This window comes from Elephantulus edwardii, unplaced genomic scaffold (assembly GCF_000299155.1).
Source record: "Elephantulus edwardii isolate Elephantulus edwardi_28Jun2011 unplaced genomic scaffold, EleEdw1.0 scaffold00133, whole genome shotgun sequence".
Classification (NCBI taxonomy): Eukaryota; Metazoa; Chordata; class Mammalia; order Macroscelidea; family Macroscelididae; genus Elephantulus; species Elephantulus edwardii.
The window spans coordinates 415,080-436,830 of record NW_006399883.1 but is presented as its reverse complement, the minus strand read 5'-3'; the positions used below and the strand labels follow the sequence as shown (position 1 = coordinate 436,830).

At 42.9% G+C, this 21,751-nt stretch overlaps 1 protein-coding gene and 2 non-coding genes across 3 annotated transcripts; 2 read left to right on the top strand and 1 right to left on the bottom strand.

The window, feature by feature from the left end:
- Positions 1–1,472: 1,472 nt before the first annotated feature.
- On the bottom strand, positions 1,473–21,102 carry LOC102849385 (L-amino-acid oxidase-like). The gene is made up of 7 exons (XM_006893962.1): positions 20,875–21,102; positions 20,046–20,158; positions 18,997–19,198; positions 18,005–18,073; positions 17,425–17,561; positions 13,573–14,255; positions 1,473–1,576 (listed from the first exon to the last, which is right to left on the bottom strand). The coding sequence occupies exons 1-7, from the start codon at positions 21,100–21,102 to the stop codon at positions 1,473–1,475; spliced, it is 1,536 nt and encodes a 511-aa protein (XP_006894024.1).
- On the top strand, positions 10,414–10,518 carry TRNAL-CAA. The gene is made up of 2 exons: positions 10,414–10,451; positions 10,474–10,518. It is a non-coding gene; the product is annotated as a tRNA-Leu (tRNA).
- On the top strand, positions 10,846–10,917 carry TRNAE-CUC. The gene has a single exon. It is a non-coding gene; the product is annotated as a tRNA-Glu (tRNA).
- Positions 21,103–21,751: the final 649 nt, after the last annotated feature.

Genomic DNA, 21,751 nt, shown 5'->3' with positions numbered 1-21,751 from the left:
TACTAGACTCTATCGCACCTAGCAATAACAGCAACCCAAAAGGTTCCATGTATCTTGCTCTCATATTATGCATACTGTCCAATTTTCTTAGGACCACAAGCTCCCAATTTCATCCTGTTGTGTAGCATCCAGTCGTTTGCATGATGGTGTTGACTTGGACTCACACTGTAACTCTGTGAAGAGCAAAATCTGAACCTTGCCCTAGAGTGCATTGTTGCATTCACTGTGTCAGTTCACCTCATCGAGTCTTCCTCTCTTAACTTTTCTTTTCACTGATGTCTTTTTCATAGGACTAGCCCCTCCTAACATGCCCAAAGCATGTAAAATGACATTTCACCATCCTTGCTTCTAAGGATTACTCTGAGTTTTACTTCCTCTGTAATAAATTTATTTGTTTTTTTCGGAATAAAAAGGCATCTATTTTTTGTTATCCAACTTCAAGGGTATGAAACTATTGAAAATATTATGAATTGGATCATGGTATTAGGTCTTCGTTTTTTTTAACTTGAGAAATATTGAGCATGTTGTTACCTGTTGGTTTTCTAACTCCAGATTTTTATATATTTTATTATTATCTGATTATTAGTATTTCTGTTCTTTTCTGGGTTCTCAATACAGTCGCTACAAAGAGAAAAACTATCTTCCACTTCCCTGGAGGAAAGAGTATATTGCTCAAAAATCCTGAGAAGAATGCATTTAGAGTGAGAGAAGGAACTTCTCTGGGTCAGTTTGTGCCACAACAGTCAAGCATAAGAAACTCTAGGTGCGGCCTAGATCTCAGCTATTTGATAAATTCTTCCTCTCAGCGCCTAGTCTAACTCCACCAATCCCTGAGAGATGTTCCCTTCAGCCAATCAGCACCGCTTGAAGCCAAACGACGCTTATCTCCGCCCCTTCCCAACCAGTGGGCGGTTCTACGCTGACGTCCAGGGACGCCGCGCTACGCTCCTCTGTGACGTTGTGGAGTCCGGGCCACAGTAGTCTCGGACTTGGTAGCGTCTCCGCCGGCAGCTTACCGCACCGCTGTAGTAGACTTTCGTCTGATTAAAGGAGTCTGAATCCAGCAGCTATGTTAGTGCAACAAGAAAGTCCCGTGCTGGGACTGCCGCAGCGAAGGCACCACCGGCGAAGGCGGCCCACCGAGCACGGCGCTGCGCTCCCCGGCAGGATGCAGCAGTTCCCTACTCATGGGTTGCAGTGGGACCAAGCCGTGGCCATGCTGCATCTGGCGATGCGAGACGTCTTCCGGCAGCTCGCCCGTGAGGGGAACCAGCTCCGGCGGCGCGAGAACGCACAGGGGGTCCCGGAGCGCCCGGAAGCACGAGCTGCCGATTTCCTCGCCGGGGCACGCGTGCTCCCGCCCCCCCAGCTCCGCTTCGTCCGGGTTCGTAACCTGGGTTAGCCCGGAGGGGCTGACCCGGCCTGGTTACCCCCTCCCCCTGACCCCCATCCTTCCCCCGGGACCGGCCGAACTACCGAGTGTTTGTGGAAAATCGCCATTTTATGGTTAAAGCTCGGATATGCACCACGGCCTTGAACGCGTTAAGGCAGAAGATACGAGGGTATTTTCCAGAGCCTGGGGAAGAAAAGCCTTTGGAGAACGGGAAGATAGTTGGCGCAGGAAAAAGCGGCTACACAGGACTGGAAAGATCGAATCCTGACCGTGGACCATCCTTGAGACCTCACTCCCTCGCAAAGCTGGAAACAATAAAGATAAATCTGATTTGCTTTCATTAGAACCTGGTTTTTGAGTGTTCTTGACTTGGTGTGGAGCATGTAACTGGAGGTAGGAGGCTGGTGAGAGGAGGGTTAAAGCCGGGGAGGGAAATAACTGGGAGGCGTAAAGGTACGGAATGGTACATGGATCATGAGGAAACCTATACATTCTAGTAAAACACGGAGAACAAACCTCCTGTTTTTAGGTCCGATGACCTTATTTCAACTCCCCACCTCCCCAGCTCTTAAATGGCAGCACTACCTCCTCACCCATTCTTGACCAGACTCATCCTCATGGGAGTTAGGATCTTCCTCCCCCACCCCTCAGCATGATTCCCTATAGAGTGAGTTATCACAAGTCCAAGAACGCTACTTTCTCCTACATATAAACCCAATTCCAGGAAGTGGAACAGGAGTCTGGTTATACTTCCTGCAAGACAAACTTGTTTGTTCTTTTGGCAAGCAACTCAAAGGAGCGAAACCAGAGCCCAGGTGAGAAGTCAGGCCAGGCAAGGTGGACCATATTTAAATACAGCTGCCAGACAGAAACGGTGGAGCAAGAGCTGCTAGCTGTTTTTATTGAGGCCCACTAGGCTTCTAGGTGAAAAAAGGGTGATAATTTTTTTAAAAACCGAGGATATGTATAGTCCTGCTTTTAGGAGGTGTATTTTTATGATTATTCAGCTCTCATCCTTAAGTCATTGTCTAGCTGTCAGATGCACAGCAAGTAATTGAGAAGACTATGATTTGAATCAGGCACACCTTAATTTAGTCTCTAGATTGACATTGTTGCTTCTTAGCACACTGGAGAGGTCCTTGACAGCAGACTATCCCAAAGCAACTTGTCTTTTGATTTCCTTACTGCTACTGCCAAGTGTTGGCTGTGGACCTGAGCAAGAGGTAAGAATAAAAACCACAGAGATCATTTCACTTCCTGTAGGATGGTTAAGATAAACACAAAACAGGAAATAAACGTTAGGATAGTGGAATCCTTATTCATTGCTGACGGGGAATGTAATATGATGTAGCCATTTTGAGAGAGTGTGGTGATTCCTCAAAACAATTAAAATAGGACCACCATTGTTGGTTGAGTATGACCCATAGGGGATCCTGTGCCGTCCTCACCATTTCTGGTACACTTGACCCTATTGCTGCAGTCACCATGTCAATTTCTCTTGCTGGGAGTCTTCCTCTCTTTTATCAGCCCTCCTCCTTATTAAGCATGATCCATCTCTTAAGTAATAGCCTTTCCTAGCAACTTGCCCAAAGTATGAGACAAAGCTTTGCCATTTTTGCCTTCAAGGAGCACCCGGGCTGCACCTTTTTCCAAAACATACCTGTTCATTCTTTCGGCAGCATCCCAACACCACAACTCAAAAGCATCAAGAATTCTTGTCATCCTCTTCATTGTCCAGCTTTCAGCAGTATAGCAAGTGATTGAAAAAACAAAAAATAATAATGGCTTGAATCGGGTGCATTTTAGCTTTCAAACTGACATCAGTGCTCCTCAAAAAGGTAAGATGAAATAATTGGCAATTTGAATCCTTTATCTATCAGGATATTGCCCCTTTGCCCAGTAGTGATTTTTGTTTTCTTGGTGTTGAGATATAATCCATATTGAAGGATGCACTTCCTGATCTGCAGCAAGGGTCTCAAGGCTTATTTTCAGCAAGCAGGCTTGTGTCTCTGCATAATGTAGTTGGTTAATGAGTTTTCCTCTGATCCTGATGCTACGTTCTTCAGAGAGTCCAGCTTCTGGAACCACGGAGAGTGGATAACTCAAAAACTAATGTCTAAAATAAGCTCTAAACCTTAAAAATCATCCTCTAAAGTCTTTTTTGAGGGAGTTCTGGTGGCATAGACTGTAACTAATTGTTTTGCAAACCCAAAGGCTGTGCTGCTCCAGCAGTTAGAATCCGTTGGCAGTGAGGATGGAGAAAGAGAAATGGGTTGTCTCCTGTTAATATTTACAGACTGTGGGTCATGGCAACTTATTATTAACATTGGGAAGAAGGAGAATCCCAGAAATGTTAAAGAAGTACTTATCTGAATAGAACAAGGAGCAGTGCATGGTATAAAATCCAGAAAGATAGGTTTCAGGGTGTTCTTTTTCCACATCTATTCATTCTTTGTTGGAAAATTAATTTGAAAAGTTGGACTATATTAAGAACAACGTGACAGAGGATTGAAGGAATGCTCATTAACGACTTGCATTACTCAGATGACACAACCTTGTCTGCTGAAATGAAAGGGGATTTCAGTTGAAATAGTTACTGCATAAGATAAAAAAGTGCAGCCTTGAACATGAGTTACATCTCAAGGTCAAGAAAACAAAGTGCTAGTCAGTAGGCCTTTTATTGTAAGAGCTACCTTCCCTCTGTAACTTGATTTGTGCCACTATTAGAGCCTCTACTTGGAATATTATGCTTTTTAAGTTTTGACTCATGTACTTTTAACTTGTTAGTTAAATTTGTGCCTTCTAGGCTGCAACACTTCCATGATACATCTTCAAGGATATGAACATGTACAGCTAAGCACAATTGATAACAGTGCATTTAAATTCCAAAATCAATCTCCACAATAGTCTGTGTTTCCTATTGCCAAAGAGGCCCTTTAGAGTAGTGAGAGAAGATCTTCACCCTGAAATCTACAGTGTCCCTTTTCAGCAGGAAGTAGCTAAGAGAATACGCTATCCTCTTTTCCTTATGAATCAGGGTGAAGAGTCTCTCAGGGAGGAGTGATAGGGAATGGCAAAGGACACACTGACAAAGTAGATTAATCAGAACTGGCTTTGACAAGCACTGTGGCAATGGACAAGTAAAACATACTTTCAAGGGTGGAAAAAAAAGGAATGAACTGGGGAAGAGGGTAGAGAAAATAGTGCAACAATGAATGAATGAAAACCCAAAATCTCTGTAAATGTTCATTAAAATTAATAAAATTTAAAGAAAACAAAAATTCTCATCTCTGGACCCATAACCAACACCACGATAAATGGAGAAAATACTGAAGTAGTCAAGTCCTGTGAATGTAATGAGAGTTACAAAATCTATGCAATTTAAAAGGAAGTATGTGCTTTAGATTACATGCTATAGGGATGCTGTTGTTGATAAGTGCCACTGGATTTATTACAAGTCATGGTGACCCTATGAACAGTGGATCTAAACCTTGCTCTATTCTGTTCCATCCTCACCATCTCAGATATACTTGAGTACATAATTACAATTACTTTCTTAATCGGATTCATTAAGAGTCATCCTCTCTTCCAGTGACCCTCTACCTTTTCAAATATAATGTCCTTTTCCAAGGACCAGCCCCTCCTAACAACATACCCAAAATGAATGAGACGAAGCTTCACCATCTTACCTCCAAGAAATATCCTGGCTACACACTCTCCAAGACATTTTTTTTTTTAATTTAGGCAGTCCAAAGTATATTCAGTACTCTTCTCCCACCCCACAACTCAAAGCAATCAACTCTTGCTTTTTGGTTTTTGTCCAACTTTCAGATGCATAACAAGTAATAGAAAAGACCATAGCTGTATTGTACCATTGAATCACCTGCAACTCATAGTAACCCTATATACAGCAGCTTTGAAGTCTGCCCTGTCCTGAGCCTGTTTCATGGATTCTGACACACTTACACCCATTACCGCAGTTAACTGTATCAATCCATCTTATCTGGGGTCTTCTTTTTCTTTGCTGTCCCTCCACCGTTCCAAGCATGATAGCATTCTCTAAGGACTGGTCCCTCCTGGCCACATGCCCAAAATATGTGAGACAGAGCTTCAAAATCCTAGCTTCACCCTCTCCAAGACTGACCTATTTGTTTCTTGGTGGTCCACAGTATGTCCAAGACTCTTCTCTAGCACCAGAATTTGAAGGCATTGTTTCTTCTGTGATCCTTAGTCATTTTCCAGCTATCTGAAGCATAGCAAGTCATTGCGAAGATCATGGCCTGGATTAGTCTCTAGACTTATATTGTTGCTTTTCAGTACTCTGGAGAGGTCCCTGACAGCAGAGTTTCCCAATGCAATTAGTTTTTTGATTTCCTGATCTTTCGACTGCTGATGCTAAAAGTGTTGATTGTGGAGCCAAGCAAGCTGTAATTGTTAATAATCTCAATCTCTTCTTCATCTATCATGGTGCTGCCAATTGGCTTGAATTAATGCACTTTAATCTTTAAACTGACATCATTGCTCTTTACTATTTTGGACCGATCCCTGATAGCAGATTTACTCAGTGCAATATGTCTTTTGGTTTCTTGATGGCTGTTTTCAAGGGTGTTTACTGTGGATCCAATCAAGATAAAATTGTTGACAATTTCAATATTTTCTCTATCATGATGTTGCTATTGGCCCAGTTGTGAGGATTTTTGTCTTTTTGCTGCTGAGACATAATCCATATTGAAGGCTACAGTTTTTGATCTTCTGTAATAAGAGTTTCAAATCCTCTTTGCATTCTGCAGCAAAGTTGTATCATCTGTATAGAGCAGATTGTTCATGAATCTTTCTTAGATCCTGATGCCACACTCCTCTTCAAAAAAATCCAACTTCTTGAATGGTTTGTTTGGCACACAGATTGAATACATGGACATGGAGAAAGGATACAACCTTGAGGTGCACCTTTCTTGAACTAAACTAGCTGTGTTCCTTTATTCTGTTTGCACAGTAGCTTCCTGGTCTAATTATAATTCTACATGAGCACAATCAAGTGTTTTGGGATTCCCATTTTTCTCAATGTTAGCCATAGTTTATTATGACCTATACAGCTGAATTTCTTTGTATAGTAAATAAGGCATAAATAAACATCCTCTGGCATTTTCTACTTTCAGTCACGATCTGTCTGATACCAGCAATGATATCCTTGGTTCCACGGCCCCTTCTCAATCCAGCTTGAATTTCTGGTAATTCTCTGTTGTTGTTGTTGTTGTTATGTGCTTGCGACTCTTAGCGACCCTATGTACAACAGCCCTAAACCCTGCTCTATCCTGTGCCAATCGCACTGCCTCTGACACACCCATCCCGATTACCCCAGTCACTGAATCAATCTACCTCATAGAGGGTCTTCCCCTCCTACGCCGCTCCTCCACCCTCCCAAGCATTAAGCCCCTCTCCAAGGACCTGTCCCTCCTTACAACATGTCCAAAGTATGTCAGACGAAGCCCCAGAATCCTTGCCTCCAAGGAGCTGCCTGGTTTAACCCTCTCCAGGATGAATCTGTTGGTTTTCCTAGCAGTCCATGGTACCCTCAATACTCTTCTCCAGCACCACAGCTCAAAGGCATCAATTCTCCTTCTATCATCCCTAGTTACCGTTCAACTCTCTGATGCATAACAAGTGATAACAAAGACCATAGCCTGTATCAGATGCATCTTAGTCTCCAGAGTGACACCATTGCTCTTCAGTACCCTGGAGGGGTCCCTAAACAGCAGACTTGCCCATTGCAATACATTTTTGATGTACTGTTGATGTACTGCTCAAAAAATTTTTGGATCATCTTCAGCAAGATTTTACTTAGATGAGCTATTAATGAAATTGTTTGATACTTTCCACATTCTGTTGGATTATCTTTTTTTGGAATAGGAACATATAGATATATGGATGGGAAAGACAAACACATATAAACACAGAAACAGAAAACAAGTAGGCAAAACAGATAAACATATTTTGAGCCCTGTGAACTAAAGAACTGTGTGAACAGAGAAGATAAGGACAGATAAATAAATAAAATAGCTAAACGAAAAATAAGTTAAAGGAACTAAGAGACAAATGCTGCTGCACCTCGCTAGACTAGTGCCCAGCAGGAAGAATGCTCCTGGTCTTAGTGGCCATTGTGTCTCTGAGACTCTGGTGACTACAACATGGAGTGTATCTGTGTCAGGACTGCTACAACCTTTGAGGTTCCTGAGATTACAGATCCATCTCTGGGACAGAGGACAGCTTTGCTGTCACTCTTGCTGTTACTGGAATGAGACATTATACTGATGAGTTTACTCATAAGACAACCTTTGAAGGAATAGATTATAGATTTGAACTCTTTAATTAGGTTCATATAACTTGTCTATAAAACTCTATTATTCCTATTCAGGGAATTATATGTTCTATGTGGTTGATAAATACTGTTTATGTTGTTTGCTGATTTTTCTTGGGTTGCTATAATGAAAGCTTGCTTATCAACTGCACATATGCTGGGAGCATTACTTGGAGTTCAAAATACCAAAGATTTCATTTTACTTGGAGCCACAATCAACTCCTGTTGTAACAGCAGTCAAGAGACTGAACAGAAATCCAAAATCTCTGTAAACATTCATTAGAAGTAATAATAATAAAAAAAATAATTAAGAGATGTGCTGCATTGGGAAAATCTGCTGTTAAAGACCTTTCCAGAGACAAAAGAATAATGATGCAAGTTTAAATGCTAAGTGTACCAGATCCAAGCTTGGGTATTTCCAAATGCTTCTTATACATTTTTTTTTCCCAAATGCTTCTTATACATTTGAAAGTTGCATGATGAATGTGAATACTGGAGAGAAATCGATGCCCTTGAGTTGTGGTGCTGAAAAAGAGTACTGAAAGTTACTGAACAGACTGCAAAGCAGTGAACAAGTTTGTCTTGGAAGAAGTGTTCCTTAGAAACCTGGATGGTGAAACTTTGTCTCACATACTTTGGATATCATGCTGGGCAAAGTGGACAGTCAGAGAAAGAGAGGAAGACCCGCAGTATGATAGGTTGACTTAGTGACTATAGCAATGAACTTGAGCATGTGGGAGATTGTGAGGATAGCAAAGGATAGGACAAGGCTCCAATCTGTTGCTTAGAATTGAGTTGATAGCCACATGTTAGCTACTTAGAAGTCTTCTAATAAACCAGAGTTTAATTAAATTAGCACAAAAGATAAGAATTAAGCATTATACTTTTTAAAGAACTATGTGAGATCAAATTGACAACAACTTGGAGCAATGAATTTGTTAGTGAGAGAGAATAACTCAGAAAAGAGGAATGAAAATGGTTGATAATTTGAAAATTGTTAGCCTGACCTAAACTATAGTATTTTCAGTTGCTTCCTATGCATCTGAAAATTTGACAATAAGATCAAAGAAGAACTGATGCCTTTGAACTTTAATGTTAGCAAAGAGTGTTGAATGACTGCCAAAAAAAACCAAATAATCTGTCTTCAAGGAAGTGCAACTACCATCATCCTTCAGAATCAAGATGGTGAAACTTTGCCTTATAGACATTGGGCATAAAGTGAGAAGCCAGGCAATAGGGAAGTTGCCCCATTAACCTGGAGGTAGCAACCATCTGGCAGTTCAAATCCACCAGGGACTCAGACTGAGAAAGAAGGACAACCATCTTCCATGCAATTTATAGCCTTGGAAAACTGGCTGAAAGTTCAGATATGAATGAGTCAGTTCTGACTGATAGCAATGAGATATAGCTAAAGTCTTTGGAAAAATACGTCATACTGGGAAAAGCAGAGAGTTCACTGAAAGGAGGAATTCTAAAAGAGATGAAATGACACTGACAGCAAAGATGGCCTGTATCATGTTTATAGTAATGTAGATGAAAATTTATTTAAGATGCAACTGATTAGACTCTCCTTGAAAATGCTAACTCCAAGGAAATTCTATAGAGTTGAAACTACAAATTCCAACATACAATCTATTACCATTACAGTAGTAATTTTTATTTTTTCATGTATTAGCAACTACTTTTCAGCATATTTTTGGCTGAAAAATTATGAACACAACAGAAAAAAAAACTTTGTCCTTCAAATTCTGCTTTGAATTTATCATAACATTTTACAAAGTCCTTATTAATCAATTGAAATAACATACAGAGAGGCTGTACATTTTATATGTGCACCCATGTCATATATTTTACTTTCTGAAAATTTTATTTCTGCACATATCACCTCAGTGAGGCCTGACTTATTTGACCACCACTATCCACCCCCTTTGTAAAAAAAATTTTAGTGTCTTTATGTTTGTTTTTTCTTGTATGTTTGTTTACGCTTACTGTCCCTATGTCGATTCTCATGTGAGCAGGGTTCTTTTGCTAGTTTTTTCAGTGCTGTATCCCCCATGCATTCTCATTGATGGATAAATGAATGGATGAACATTATGTGATCTAAGAGGGAACCCCTTAGCCAGACAGAAAGACAAGGCAAGCATTGCTCTGGAGCAGAGTGGCCTAAGGTTTTCTAATTTGATTTTACAGCACACTTTTTTATTCCTGTAAACTGCTATGTAGACACAATCTGATCCACAGTCTGCATTGGTCCGTCTAGTTTGTTCTGCTTCTCCTTGGTTTCCTATTATCTCAAACAGAGGCAGTGTGTCTTGACAGAACAGTTAGGCAAGGACGGGTAAAATATATGGTAATGTGTACCGGTCTCAAGCTCTTGATACGCGTCTTCATTTTCCCTAGCATAGGGTTCAGCGCCTGCGCAGTTGTCACGAATCCGTCTAGTGTTGTAGCGAGATTAACGTCTCAGTTGGATTCAATTTCGGGAGCAAGAGAGCAAGTGTTGACCTTTGCTTGCTTGTTTTCTCGTTTCCACAGCTTCGCAGGCTAACTCCAGGCATACAATTTTAATCTTTATGTGACACTCATCTAAACTTAGTATAAGAAAAGTTGCCTTGTTCAGCAGCACAGCAAATAGATAGTATGGAGTACAAGACGGATACCAGGTGTCAGGATGGCCGAGTGGTCTAAGGCGCCAGACTCAAGGTGTACACCTTGCCTGCGGGCTTTCTGGTCTCCCCTGGAGGCGTGGGTTCGAATCCCACTTCTGACACATGTTTTTCAACCCTCCCGCCAGACTTCATTTTTTCTTAAAAATACAACAACCAACTTCTGAAATCCTTAATCCTTCTGAGATGCATATTTTATTTTCTTCTCTGGGAAGGCAACCAACTTAAGCATTTCTATCGTAGCAGTCCTCCTTTGTCTCTTTCTATAACTTTTTGCCGCTGATTCTTACCTCGGAGGCGAAGAGAACGCTTTGCGTTAGAACGAAGGAACTAGTAGCCAGGCAAATTTCATCCAATCACATTTATGGATGTAATATACGTCATACAGTAGAGACTTAGTCTAGCTCTAGCCTGACCTCTTAGGTATCTCTTCCCTGGTGGTCTAGTGGTTAGGATTCGGCGCTCTCACCGCCGCGGCCCGGGTTCGATTCCCGGTCAGGGAAGCCATATTTTAACTGTTTGAAAACTTTTTTTTAAAAATCCCTCACCCCTCCTAGATTTTAGCAAAGGAGAGAAGAAATCTTTATAAGACGTGTGGCCGGGACGCCTCCCTCTTTCCTACAATTTCTTAATTAAAAAAGATTTGTGAGGACAGATACTAAAAAGTGATCTATCAAAATCGACCCCAAGTGCTGCCACAAGTGCTCAGTCTTTGAACTTCTCACAAACTCAGTCTCCAACTTGTCTCCAAACTCATCAAGCCAGAAAAGAATTTCAATTGTTTAATTCATGTAAATTCAGAAAAGAATTTCAATTGTTTAATTCGTGTGAATTCCATCAGTGACTCACGAAGACTGCCACCAGTATAACTCCTATTGTTACCCCACCCCCTATGGATCTCCTCAGTAATCACACCATATAGAATCCTTAGTAATTTTAAAAAGAAATTTTAGTTATAGAATAATATAATATATGATATACATCGTTTTAAATGGTTTAAATGTAATATTTCTTAGATTATATGAATACTAACAAAGTATGGATTCTGTACTTGAAATTTGGTCCTGCCCCTGGTGGATTTGGAGACAAGTTTAGGAACGGAGACATACGTATGTTCAAATTGGTATTACAAGTGGTAGCTGTATCAGTAATTAAAACGAGGGCCTCTAGGGTATGACCAATTCCTGCCATGGGCTTTCCTGACACTTGCTGTACTGCTGAGAGGAGAACAATGAACAAGGATGATCGAAGAATTGATGCCTTTGAACTTTAGTTTTGGAGAAGAGCCCTGAATGTCCCATGATCTGCCTAGGCCCACAAGCAGTGGCATCACCAAGGCAGTGGGCAGTGTGAGGGTGAGGTGTCAGTGGCCTGGTGGGAATGGATGCAGCAGTGAGCGAGACAGCTGGAGTGTGAGTAATTGGGGAAGCAATTCACCATGTGTCCTGAGAAGGCCTGTACATTCCTTCTGGATGTAGTAAAAATACCAGGGCCTATCTGCTCTTTGGACAGCTCCCCAGGGTTGTATTTTATTGCTCAGTCTTCAAGGACTAGATCATGCCTTCTCGCACAAATTGAAAACAAGCTTGGTAAATGCTTTGAACTCGGTGTTTATTGGCTGCAACAGAAGTTCACTAGAAGGTGTGGGGCCTTGGGTGTACCCCACCTGAAACTTGTTGGACCAGTTCTTTGTCTTAAATAATTAGAAATTAGCTTTAGAGACACTCAGCAATAGTTAGACTGAATGGATTAACCAGCCCAAGGGTCCTTGTATTGTCCATCAGCATATATTAAACTGTTGTAGATTAATTTAATAGTTTGAGAATAGGACCAAAACAAGTATCTTGACAGAGGATGGTTTCTGGATAGGTTACTATTCTGTCCCAGCCTTCAGGCACCAAAGAGAATGGCTTTATCTCAGCTGATTCAGAAGACTTCCTTAAAGTGCCTTGTGATAAAATGTTCTCTTCCTTATAGCCTCCTGTGGCCCTCTGAGCAATTGTTCACTCATAAAATATCCCTTAGGGACTAAGTACTGATCATAGCCAAATGATAGACTTTTCTAGAACTTTTCCATCTGTCACAGCCATTTTTGTATCTGTCTGCTTGAAAAGCCTCTTCTGTATCAGTGATCAACTCCATCTGTCTGCTCTTTATCCTATAGGGCTACAGGGTGTGCCAGGCTCCAGGAGAACAGGGCAGAGTTAAATTCAGGTCATACAGGCTTGGCTCTGCACTTCTAAAAATTTTAAATCACTCAAAAATTCAGTCTAATGACCGATACATGTCTCCAAAGTTAGTTACTGACAATTTCAGGAATACACAAAGAATAAAGCCGAGTCACTGGACAAATGGGAAACAAGAGAATATGGAATTAAAGGGCTTAGATCCTGACCATTCTCTACCAGTATTTGTGGTTTCAGGCACCTTTCTCGTCTATAAAATGGAATCCATAACATTAGAATCAAGGTTGTAGTTATGGCACAAGGTTGCATCTAATAGGTTGCTGGTTATACAATTGTCTCCATTCAAGTGCTTAAGTTTACAACTTATATTAAAATTTATAGTCACGGATGTTGAAAGAGTTGAGGAGGTAAGAGAGACTATGACTGGACCCATAATAAAGGAATAAGAAAAGAAAGAAGGACCTTAGATGATGACCTTGGAAGGTAGATTTCAACACTCAACTTTAATTATTTGAGTGCCTCACAGACTGTAAATAAAGTACATAGTGACAGCTGTCAAATCAATGAATACTTTATTGTTTTAATCCTTGTATCACATGTTGATAGATTTGAGCATTGCTTATAAAGCTAAAGTCAAGGGTTAATATCTTTTTATTCCTAACATTAGAATCACTTCATTCCTGGACCTTTCATGACACCTTTCTGATGGGCATTTTTAGTCAAAGGTGGAGATGAAGTAAGAGACTGGCTTTTTTTTTTAATGTTCCTGGTGGGTCAAGGTGTTTGAAATCACTCTAATTCTTCCTGAATGCTCTGAATTTGGCTACAGCTCACTTTTGGAGGGAGGTTCTTTTGTGTCTTTAGGATTCTTTGTGAAAGTTAAGCTCACAGCCTGGTGAATGCTCTGTGCAGCTTGTAGCCCTGATTTAATGGCAGTGTCAATCCAGCCATGGGGTAGGGTGGTATGCTCACCAGCAAAGTACACTCGCCCTTCTTGCCTGCAGAGTTCCTTGGCATAGTCCACATACTGGTAGGGAGTGAAGAAGACAAAGCCCCCCATGGAATAAGGGTCTTGACTCCAGTGCTTGACTGTGGAGTAGGGGCAAAGGGCCCGGAGCTCTTCCTTGGGGCGGTCATGGACTGCAGCCAGGTCATCCAAGACAACTTCCACTATCCGGGCATGACTCATGGCAGTGAAGAATGAAGAGTCATCATCCAGGGTGTAGGAGGCCAAGATGACTCCTGTGCCATTGGGGAAGCTGTGGTTAGGGTAATATATGAAGCGAGAAGGCCGGTCAGTGATGGATTTGCAGCCAGAGATGCTATCCTTCTCCCAGAAACTCTGTGTGCAGGCCAGGATCACTTTAGTGGCACTATTATAGTGGACAGAACGTAGTGCATCCTGTTTGCCAGGAGAGAGAGGTGGCCGGAAACGGAGGAGTCGGGCAGCCTTGGCTGTGCTGGCCACAATCACATAATCTGCAGTCAGACGTCCTCTGGGCCGTAGAGGGTCAGGTGTCTGGTAGGTGATGTGGACAAGGTCACCAGATGTCTCCACCTCCTCAGCTGGTGAGTGGAGCTGTACTGTCCCAGGTAAGAGGGCCTCATGCAGGGCCTTGGGGAGCTGATCAAAGCCTCCAACAATTTCATCAAATCTGAGAATAAGCGGAGAAATAAAGAGGAGAGAAATAGTTGATGAGTCGATGGATAAGGGCATGTAGGAGGTAGGTTGTTTGAAATGGAAAGAGGTCTGGTTCTCTTATAAGTGTGCTCTGTCCCTGTGAGCTAGAGCCAAAACAGTTGGCAGGAAAGCATGTCATGCAAAGTGGCCATTAGCTACTAAGAATAACAGGCAGTCTTTTTAGGCTGGCAAATCAGAAAGAAAAAAAAAGTTTTCCGTCCAGGAGTGACTGTGTGCTGCAAACAGATATACTCTGTTGATAGCTATAACACTGCAGGCTTAAATCCACCCATGGGCACCCTGGAAGAAAGGCCTGGCAATCTACTTACAAAATTCAGCTACTGTGAAACCTATGAGGCACACTTGTACTCTGACACAGATCGGTTCATTCTGATTTGGAATCAGCTCCTTCACTTTTTAGCATGTTACTAGGAGTGTTCACTTCCTTACAAGGAATTCCTGGGTAGCAGAGGTGATTCACCACCTGATTACTAGCATAAACGTTGTCAGTTTGAATCCACCAGTAAGTGCTCAAAAGAGAGGTCTTTCAAATGATTTGCTTTCTAAAAAAAAAAAAAAAATGATTTGCTTTCTAGAGTTCACAATTGTGAGAAACTGTGGAGCCCAGCTCCACTCTGTGGGCCATGAGTAGAAAATGACTCAACAGTAACAGGACAGCCTCTTGCCTGAAGGTGCAAGCAAGATTGCAGATTACAGAGTGAGTTTTGGGTTGTGGGCTGACTCTCAGTCAGCTCCATTCTTGCTCCTGTGGGTGGTCACCTCCGTGCAGTGTCCTAGGATACCGAGCACTCTCAGCCCCATTGACATAATGCCCTCAGAGAGAACCTAGCACTAGGGCTCAGCCTGAGTTCTAGTATTATCTCTACTTGACTCTCTTGAGATAGTCCCATCAAGACAGGCCTTGGATTGCAGCGTTTATACTGACTTATCCTGAGAAAGGAATCCCTGGGTACTGCACACAGTTAAAGGCTCATGATGAGAGCGTGGTGACTCTAGTCCATTTAGAAGTGACTGAAGAAAGACCACCAGGCAATCTACTTCTGAAAAAACAAATCCACCATTGAAAAGGCCCTGTAATGGTTTTACTCTATTAAACACAGTGCTGTTATGAGTTGAAGTCAACTCTACAGCAACTGGTTTTACCCTGAATAAAAAATTCAGTCCAGAAGTTAAGGACAATATTAGAGAGGAAAGGAGACAAAGCAAATAACTACATGAATTAGCTCCTCAGCCTTTCAGGGCAGGCAACCTCAGTTTGTCTTTCTCTAGTTGCCTGCAGCTTGTGAATACCAAGGGAGACTATGTCTCATTACAGGCCCAGAATGTGTGGCCAGTAGCCAGTGGTTTGGTGGCTAGAAGTCCAGAGTGAGGGCCTCAAGCACATCTTCCTGGGTAAAAGACACAAAGTGTCCCTGCCAAGACAGCTGGAGGGAAGCTGCAGCCATAGTTTATGGAACAAGAAAATAGAACCAAGATCTGCAGTCTTCTGATCAGACAGTCAAAGGCTCCCAGACAGGCAGTAGCAGCATCCTTCGGAAAATGTTGGAAAAGTGAATTTTCAGGCCCCACCCAAGATTTCTTTTTTTTTTTTCTTAAAGATTTCTAGGCTGTGTGGATCACAACAAATTGTGGGTAACTTTGAGAAGAATAGGAATCCCAGAGCACATGATTGTGCTCATGTGAAACCTGTAATTTGACCAGGGAACAGTCCTCAGAAGAGAGCAAGGAAACATTGCATGGTTCAAAATTAGAAAAGGAGTGTGTCCTTTCTCTGTACCTTTTAATCTATATGTAGAACAGATTATTTGGGAGGCTGGACTTTATGAGGAGGAATGTGGCATCAGGATTAGATGAAGACTCAACAACCACCTGCATTAGGAAGATGACACAACCTTGCTTGCTGAAACTGAGGAGGACCTGAAGCTTTTGCAGCAGAAGGTTGTCTTCAATATAGATTGAAGTTCAATATAAAAAAACAAAGATTCTCACCACTGGGCCAATTGGCAACATCATGATAGTTGTAGAAGGGATTGAGATTGTTAACAATTTCAGGTTAGTTGGTTCCACAATTGACACTCCTGGATCTGCTATCAAGGACCTCCCCAAAGCACTGAAGAATAATGATGTCAGTCTGGAGACTAAGGTGTGCCTGATCTAGGCCATAGTCTTTGTAATTGCTTGCTATACATCAGAAAGCTGGACAATGACTAGGGATGATAGAAAGAGAATTGATGCCTTTGAGCTGTGGTGCTGGAGTATTGAATATACCATAGACCTCCAGGAGAACAAACAGGTTCATCCTAGAGAGGAGGAAGCCAGGCTGCTCCTTGGAAGCAAGGATTCTGAGACTTCATCTACATATTTTGGGCATGTTGCAAGGAGGGACTGGTCCTTGAAGAGGGACATCATGCTTGGAAGGGTGGAGGAATGGAGAAAGACAGGGAGACCATTGATGAAATGGATTGATACAGTGACTGCAGGACTGAAGGTAGGTGTGTCAGACACAGTAAAGTTGGCACAGGATAGAGCAGGTTCCAGGGCTGTTGTACATAGGGTTGCTATGAGTCGCGGGCAACTCAACAACACATAACAAAAACAACCACAACCAGGACTACCAAAAGAATAAACAGGTTTGTCCTGGAGAGGCTGAAGCCAAGTTTCTCCTTGTAATTAAGGATTTTACAGCTCTGTCTGACATACTTTGGGCATGTTGCCAGGAGGGTCCAGCCCTTGGAGAAGGACATCAGGCTTGGAAGGGGTAGAGGGACACCACAGGAGAGGAAGACCCAAAAGGAGATGGATTAACATAAAAACTGGGAAATTGGGGTAGGAGTATTGGAGACAATGAAATTGGCTTAGCACAGGGCAAAATTCAGAACTGTGGCTCATAGGGTTGCTATGAGTTGCCAGTGACTCGAGGGCACATAACAACAACAGACGTGAGGCCCAGAAATCTGTGTTTAATGAGCTACGGAAGTTTCACAGTCGAGTTTGAAAACTTCTGCTTTCTGGTGTTCCCCTTTCTTTCAGGATCCTCACCTTATTTTACTTTGTTCTACCACTGCTCTGGTTAATAACTAACTGACTAATTCATGCCCCTTCTTCCTGCCACCCATTCCTACCGGGGCTCCTGGTGGAAGGAGATGGCAGCACGCAGAGTCTCTGTGAAGGCCTCGTAGTAGCCAGCGTCTGCATTCAGCAGGTCTCCAATCATCTGTACAGCACCTCTGCTCAAGTTCCCCACTTTTATCAGGTACTCCTGTGCAAGGAGAGAAGGCAAGCTGAGAAGAATCCTTGGATAAGGGAAAGGATAATGTGTGATCCATATTTGCAGCTCAGAAATAGTAAGGGACATAAGTGAACAATGTGGAACAGCAGAGTGGAGGTGCACACTCAGCCATAGGCCACTCAGGGTTTGCCAGGAGCCCAGGACTATGCTCAACATAATCTCTGCAGTGCAGATAAGGTGAATAGCGAAACACTTAATGCTGCTCTCTATCTTCAGACACTATTCTGAATTCATGTTCCATTTTACCTGTATAATTCTAAGAAGTATTTTATTACATCCATTTTACTATTAGATAACTAAGTCCCAGGCTTAATGAGCCTGAAAACATGGTGAGCCCCGCTGTTTCTCTGATCTGCTGTGCAAGAGCAGAAATTGGCATGAGCAGTAGAAAGCAGGTGTCTCAGGCAACTGACCTTAGTGGAGAAAGAGTCATACTTCTCTAGTACCCGGCTGCAGCTACTTGTCTTCAGTTCCTCTACCACCTGGATTTAGGAAAAGAGGGAAGGTAAATACTGTGATGAAAGAAATAAGCTTGCCCCAGTGTGTACCTGTCACCACTGGCCTCTTCAGTCCTTCCAGGCTCTACAGTGCCATTTACTTGCTTTGAATTATGTATGTATCAGCTTTCAAAGCTTTCTGGGTTGTAGGGTGGTGACGGTTTTGATGGTAGCAACTTCTCCACTAGTGGAGGTACACAGAGGTAGAGGCTAATGTTCTTTTATGAGACTGGGGAGTCTACGAACAGTGAAGTCTATCTCCTTGCTCCTGGGATGTGCATATTTTTATGTGCTTCACAAGACCACATGCATCTTTGTGTGACACAGTTAAGTGCTAGATTATTAGACAAAAGTTTGGCAGTTTAAGCCCACCTAAAAAGTGACTCAAAAGGCAGGCTTAACGATATGCTTCCAAGAGTTCACAGGCTTGCAAACCCAAACTCTTTAGAATATATTTCTACAGATTGCCTTCAAAAAAATTAGAAAAACATTATTTCTATTTTGTGGACTTGGGGCTGTCATTAAAATGATCTTGACCAGAACTAAGGTGATGCCGAATGGATGTAGCTGGGAAGTCTGGTCCCATTGTTGTTGTTACTGTTGTCGATTGCCTTCGAGTTGAGCATGACTTATAGTGACCCCCATGAACAAAAGGCCTGAAACCCCTCTACATTTATCAAAGTTCATAGAGTTATGAACCATATTATGAAATCATCAACATTTATCAAAGTTCATAGAGTTTCTGGAGGCATCTTATTTAGGAAGAGAATGCCACTCCTCCTTCCACTAAACTAGAGATAAATTTGAGGAAGCTGAGGTGACAGAGGTTTCATCTCTGGCTTCCTGTAATGACCGTGCAGAAGGGATGGTTGCGCAGTGGGGTCATCACACACCCCACTTTCACTCACCTTCCTCAGTGACTTATCAAATAGTTCTTCTGCTGACTTCCCCTTCTCATCTGCTTTGACTGTATAGCGCAGCAGCTGGGGGTTTGCCTGGATTTCTTCTGTCCGCTTCCTCACCCCGTTGACCAGCACCCAGGTCCGGCGGTCCAAGCGGCAGAACTCACGGAGCTTCAGTCCATACATTTTGATGAACTCCCGGGAAAGCCTGCAAGGGTAGCTGGAAGCTGTTGGGGCAGCACAGTCCTTCCCCTTCTCCCAGAACTCAACACCCATGCCTTGGGGAACAGAGAGTCAACAAGGACAATGACCCCTATCCCTTTAGGATTCACTGAAACCACCCTTCTTCCTCACTCTACAGACGGGGACTCAGCCAGATGGCATCTCCATTACATCATTCTGGGTTACTCCTCTGCACTGGACCCACTTGATCACCCATAGGACACTTTCCCTGAAATCTCTGGCCTCAGGTTGCAACCACTCTGAGGTGGAGGCTGGTATGAAGGGTTCCCAGAGAAAACTTCTTGGTTTTATCTTCCCCAGAGGTCATGTCTGTAGTCTGTGTTTCTAGACAAGGTCCTCTGAGACTCCCATTCAAGGTGTCCCTTAAAGGAAATCCACCAGCAGAGGCTTACTGCCAGCTCTGGGAACCCCCAAGTTTCTCACAATCACACCTGTGATTTGCAGACACCACACCTTTCTCTCAAAAAGATGCTTCGTTATTCCTGTCATTAGCAACTATCACAATGATCCCTTGAGAGCAGATCACTTTTGTCCCTCAAGGTGCTTTCTCACTCCAACTATCTTTTGTCATCCTCAAAATAGACTTCCAGGCAGGTGGAGTAGATAAAGTGGTGCCCATTATGCAGATTAAAAAAGGGAGATTGGGAGAGGCTCAGCGATAGGCTTGGAGACATATAATGAGAGCAGATCTGGAACCAGATGGCGGGTCTTCTACCCACAGACAGGCACCCCAATGTCTGTGAAAGGATTCTCTTTCTCTATACCACCACCACTCCCACTTCCTCACCCATTCCCGATGTCCCAGCTCTTACCTGTGGTTGGCAGGGATTCTCATGGCACCTAGTTCCACATACCATTGTGCCCCAGGCACTCTGTGTGTCTCAATTCTACCACCCACACGTCCTGAGGCCTCTAGGACAGTTACCTATAAAGATAGTAATTTAGGGAGTCAAAAAAGTTTGACCAAGCTCCCTCCGTACTCTTTCCTGCCTGCAGACCCAGCTCCCACAGTCCTTCCCATGGTCTGTTTCTGACTAGTTGTGAGATCATCCTAACCCTTTTACATCTGCCCAGATCCCTAATATCAGCTCCTATTCTCTCATTCAGTTCCCTTTTCTCACTCATCCCCTCATTCAAGTACCACCCAAGGCTGATTTTTTAAATATATTTTTAAATTAATAATTTTAATGAACAGAGATTTTGGATTTCCATTCATTCATTGCTGCACTTTTCTCCCTGCCCAGGCCTCCCCCCCCCACAGTTTGCTCCTCTCTTTGAAAAGTAAAAGAAACACTCCCTCCCTGGCACACAATACCCCCGCACCCCTCTCACCGCCCCAAGTACATTCCACTATGCAACCTTAATTGTGGATTCTTGTGATAACCATACTACTACCCTATCATACATCGCTTTTAAATTATTCTCTCCCTCATTTGTTTCAGTGCAGCATACACAATTTATCCAGTTTTTCTCAGTCTTACCCCAACCCTGATATCAGTCCCATTTTATAGCAGGGCCAACATGCAATATTTGTCCTTTTGTGACTGAGATATTTCACTCAGCATAATGTCTTCCAGGCGCACCCATTTTGAATAGTATTGCATGAGTTCCAAGGCTGATCTTCCTGATCATGAAACTCACCTGGTGGCCTGCATCCTGCAACATCTTGGCAGCAGTGAGCCCGGCCATGCCTGCACCGATCACCACCACTCGTTTCTTTTCCACCGTCTGCCCCAGCCCTTCTCTTGCCAGCCGCACCAGCTCTTCATACTGAGGATCCTCAAAGCACTTAACAAGCTCGTTGTTGAAGGCCTGAGTGCCTGGGCTCAGTAAGAACAGGAGCACGAGGGCCAACCAGCGTGGGCACATGGCTGTGGAGACGGCAGCCAGGCAAATGACTGGGGAATCAGAGAAACCCAGGTTGGTCTTAATTCTTACTCCAAGGAGATATTGTGTCACTTAACCTGTGATGCAATATCTTGAACTCCCTATCACCTTCCTCCTCTGCCAAGGGCACCTTAGTCATGAAGCCTGCCAGGTTTGGTCTCCCCTGCACATCAGTGGCATTTCCTCACAGCCCTCACTCAGGCAGTGACTAGAGGCTGGCTGGTAACCTGCCCCAGTGGGAAGCCTTCTGCCCAACAGAGGAGATATCACTTTAGATGTCTCTACCTCTCCCCTTTAAGGATGATAGACTAGATGGATGTCCCTCTGATTGTTTTAGAGTCTCCGGTGGTTCACACTATTTAGGATTTAACTACTAATCTAAAGCTTATTAGTAATTGGATTCTAATCAGAGTCACTTCGGAAGAAAGGCCTGTATTTAATTCTGAAGGAGCATGGCCATTGAAGACCATATGGAACACGGTTCTTCACACAAAGGGCAGCCATGAGTCATGGTTGATTTGATGCCAGTCAGAAGTTGCAGCGAGAAGGTCCTAACTGACCTGCAGCTATGGAAGACCATGAGTGGAGATGGAAAATATAAAAGACATAATTTGAGAATAACAACAGTGTC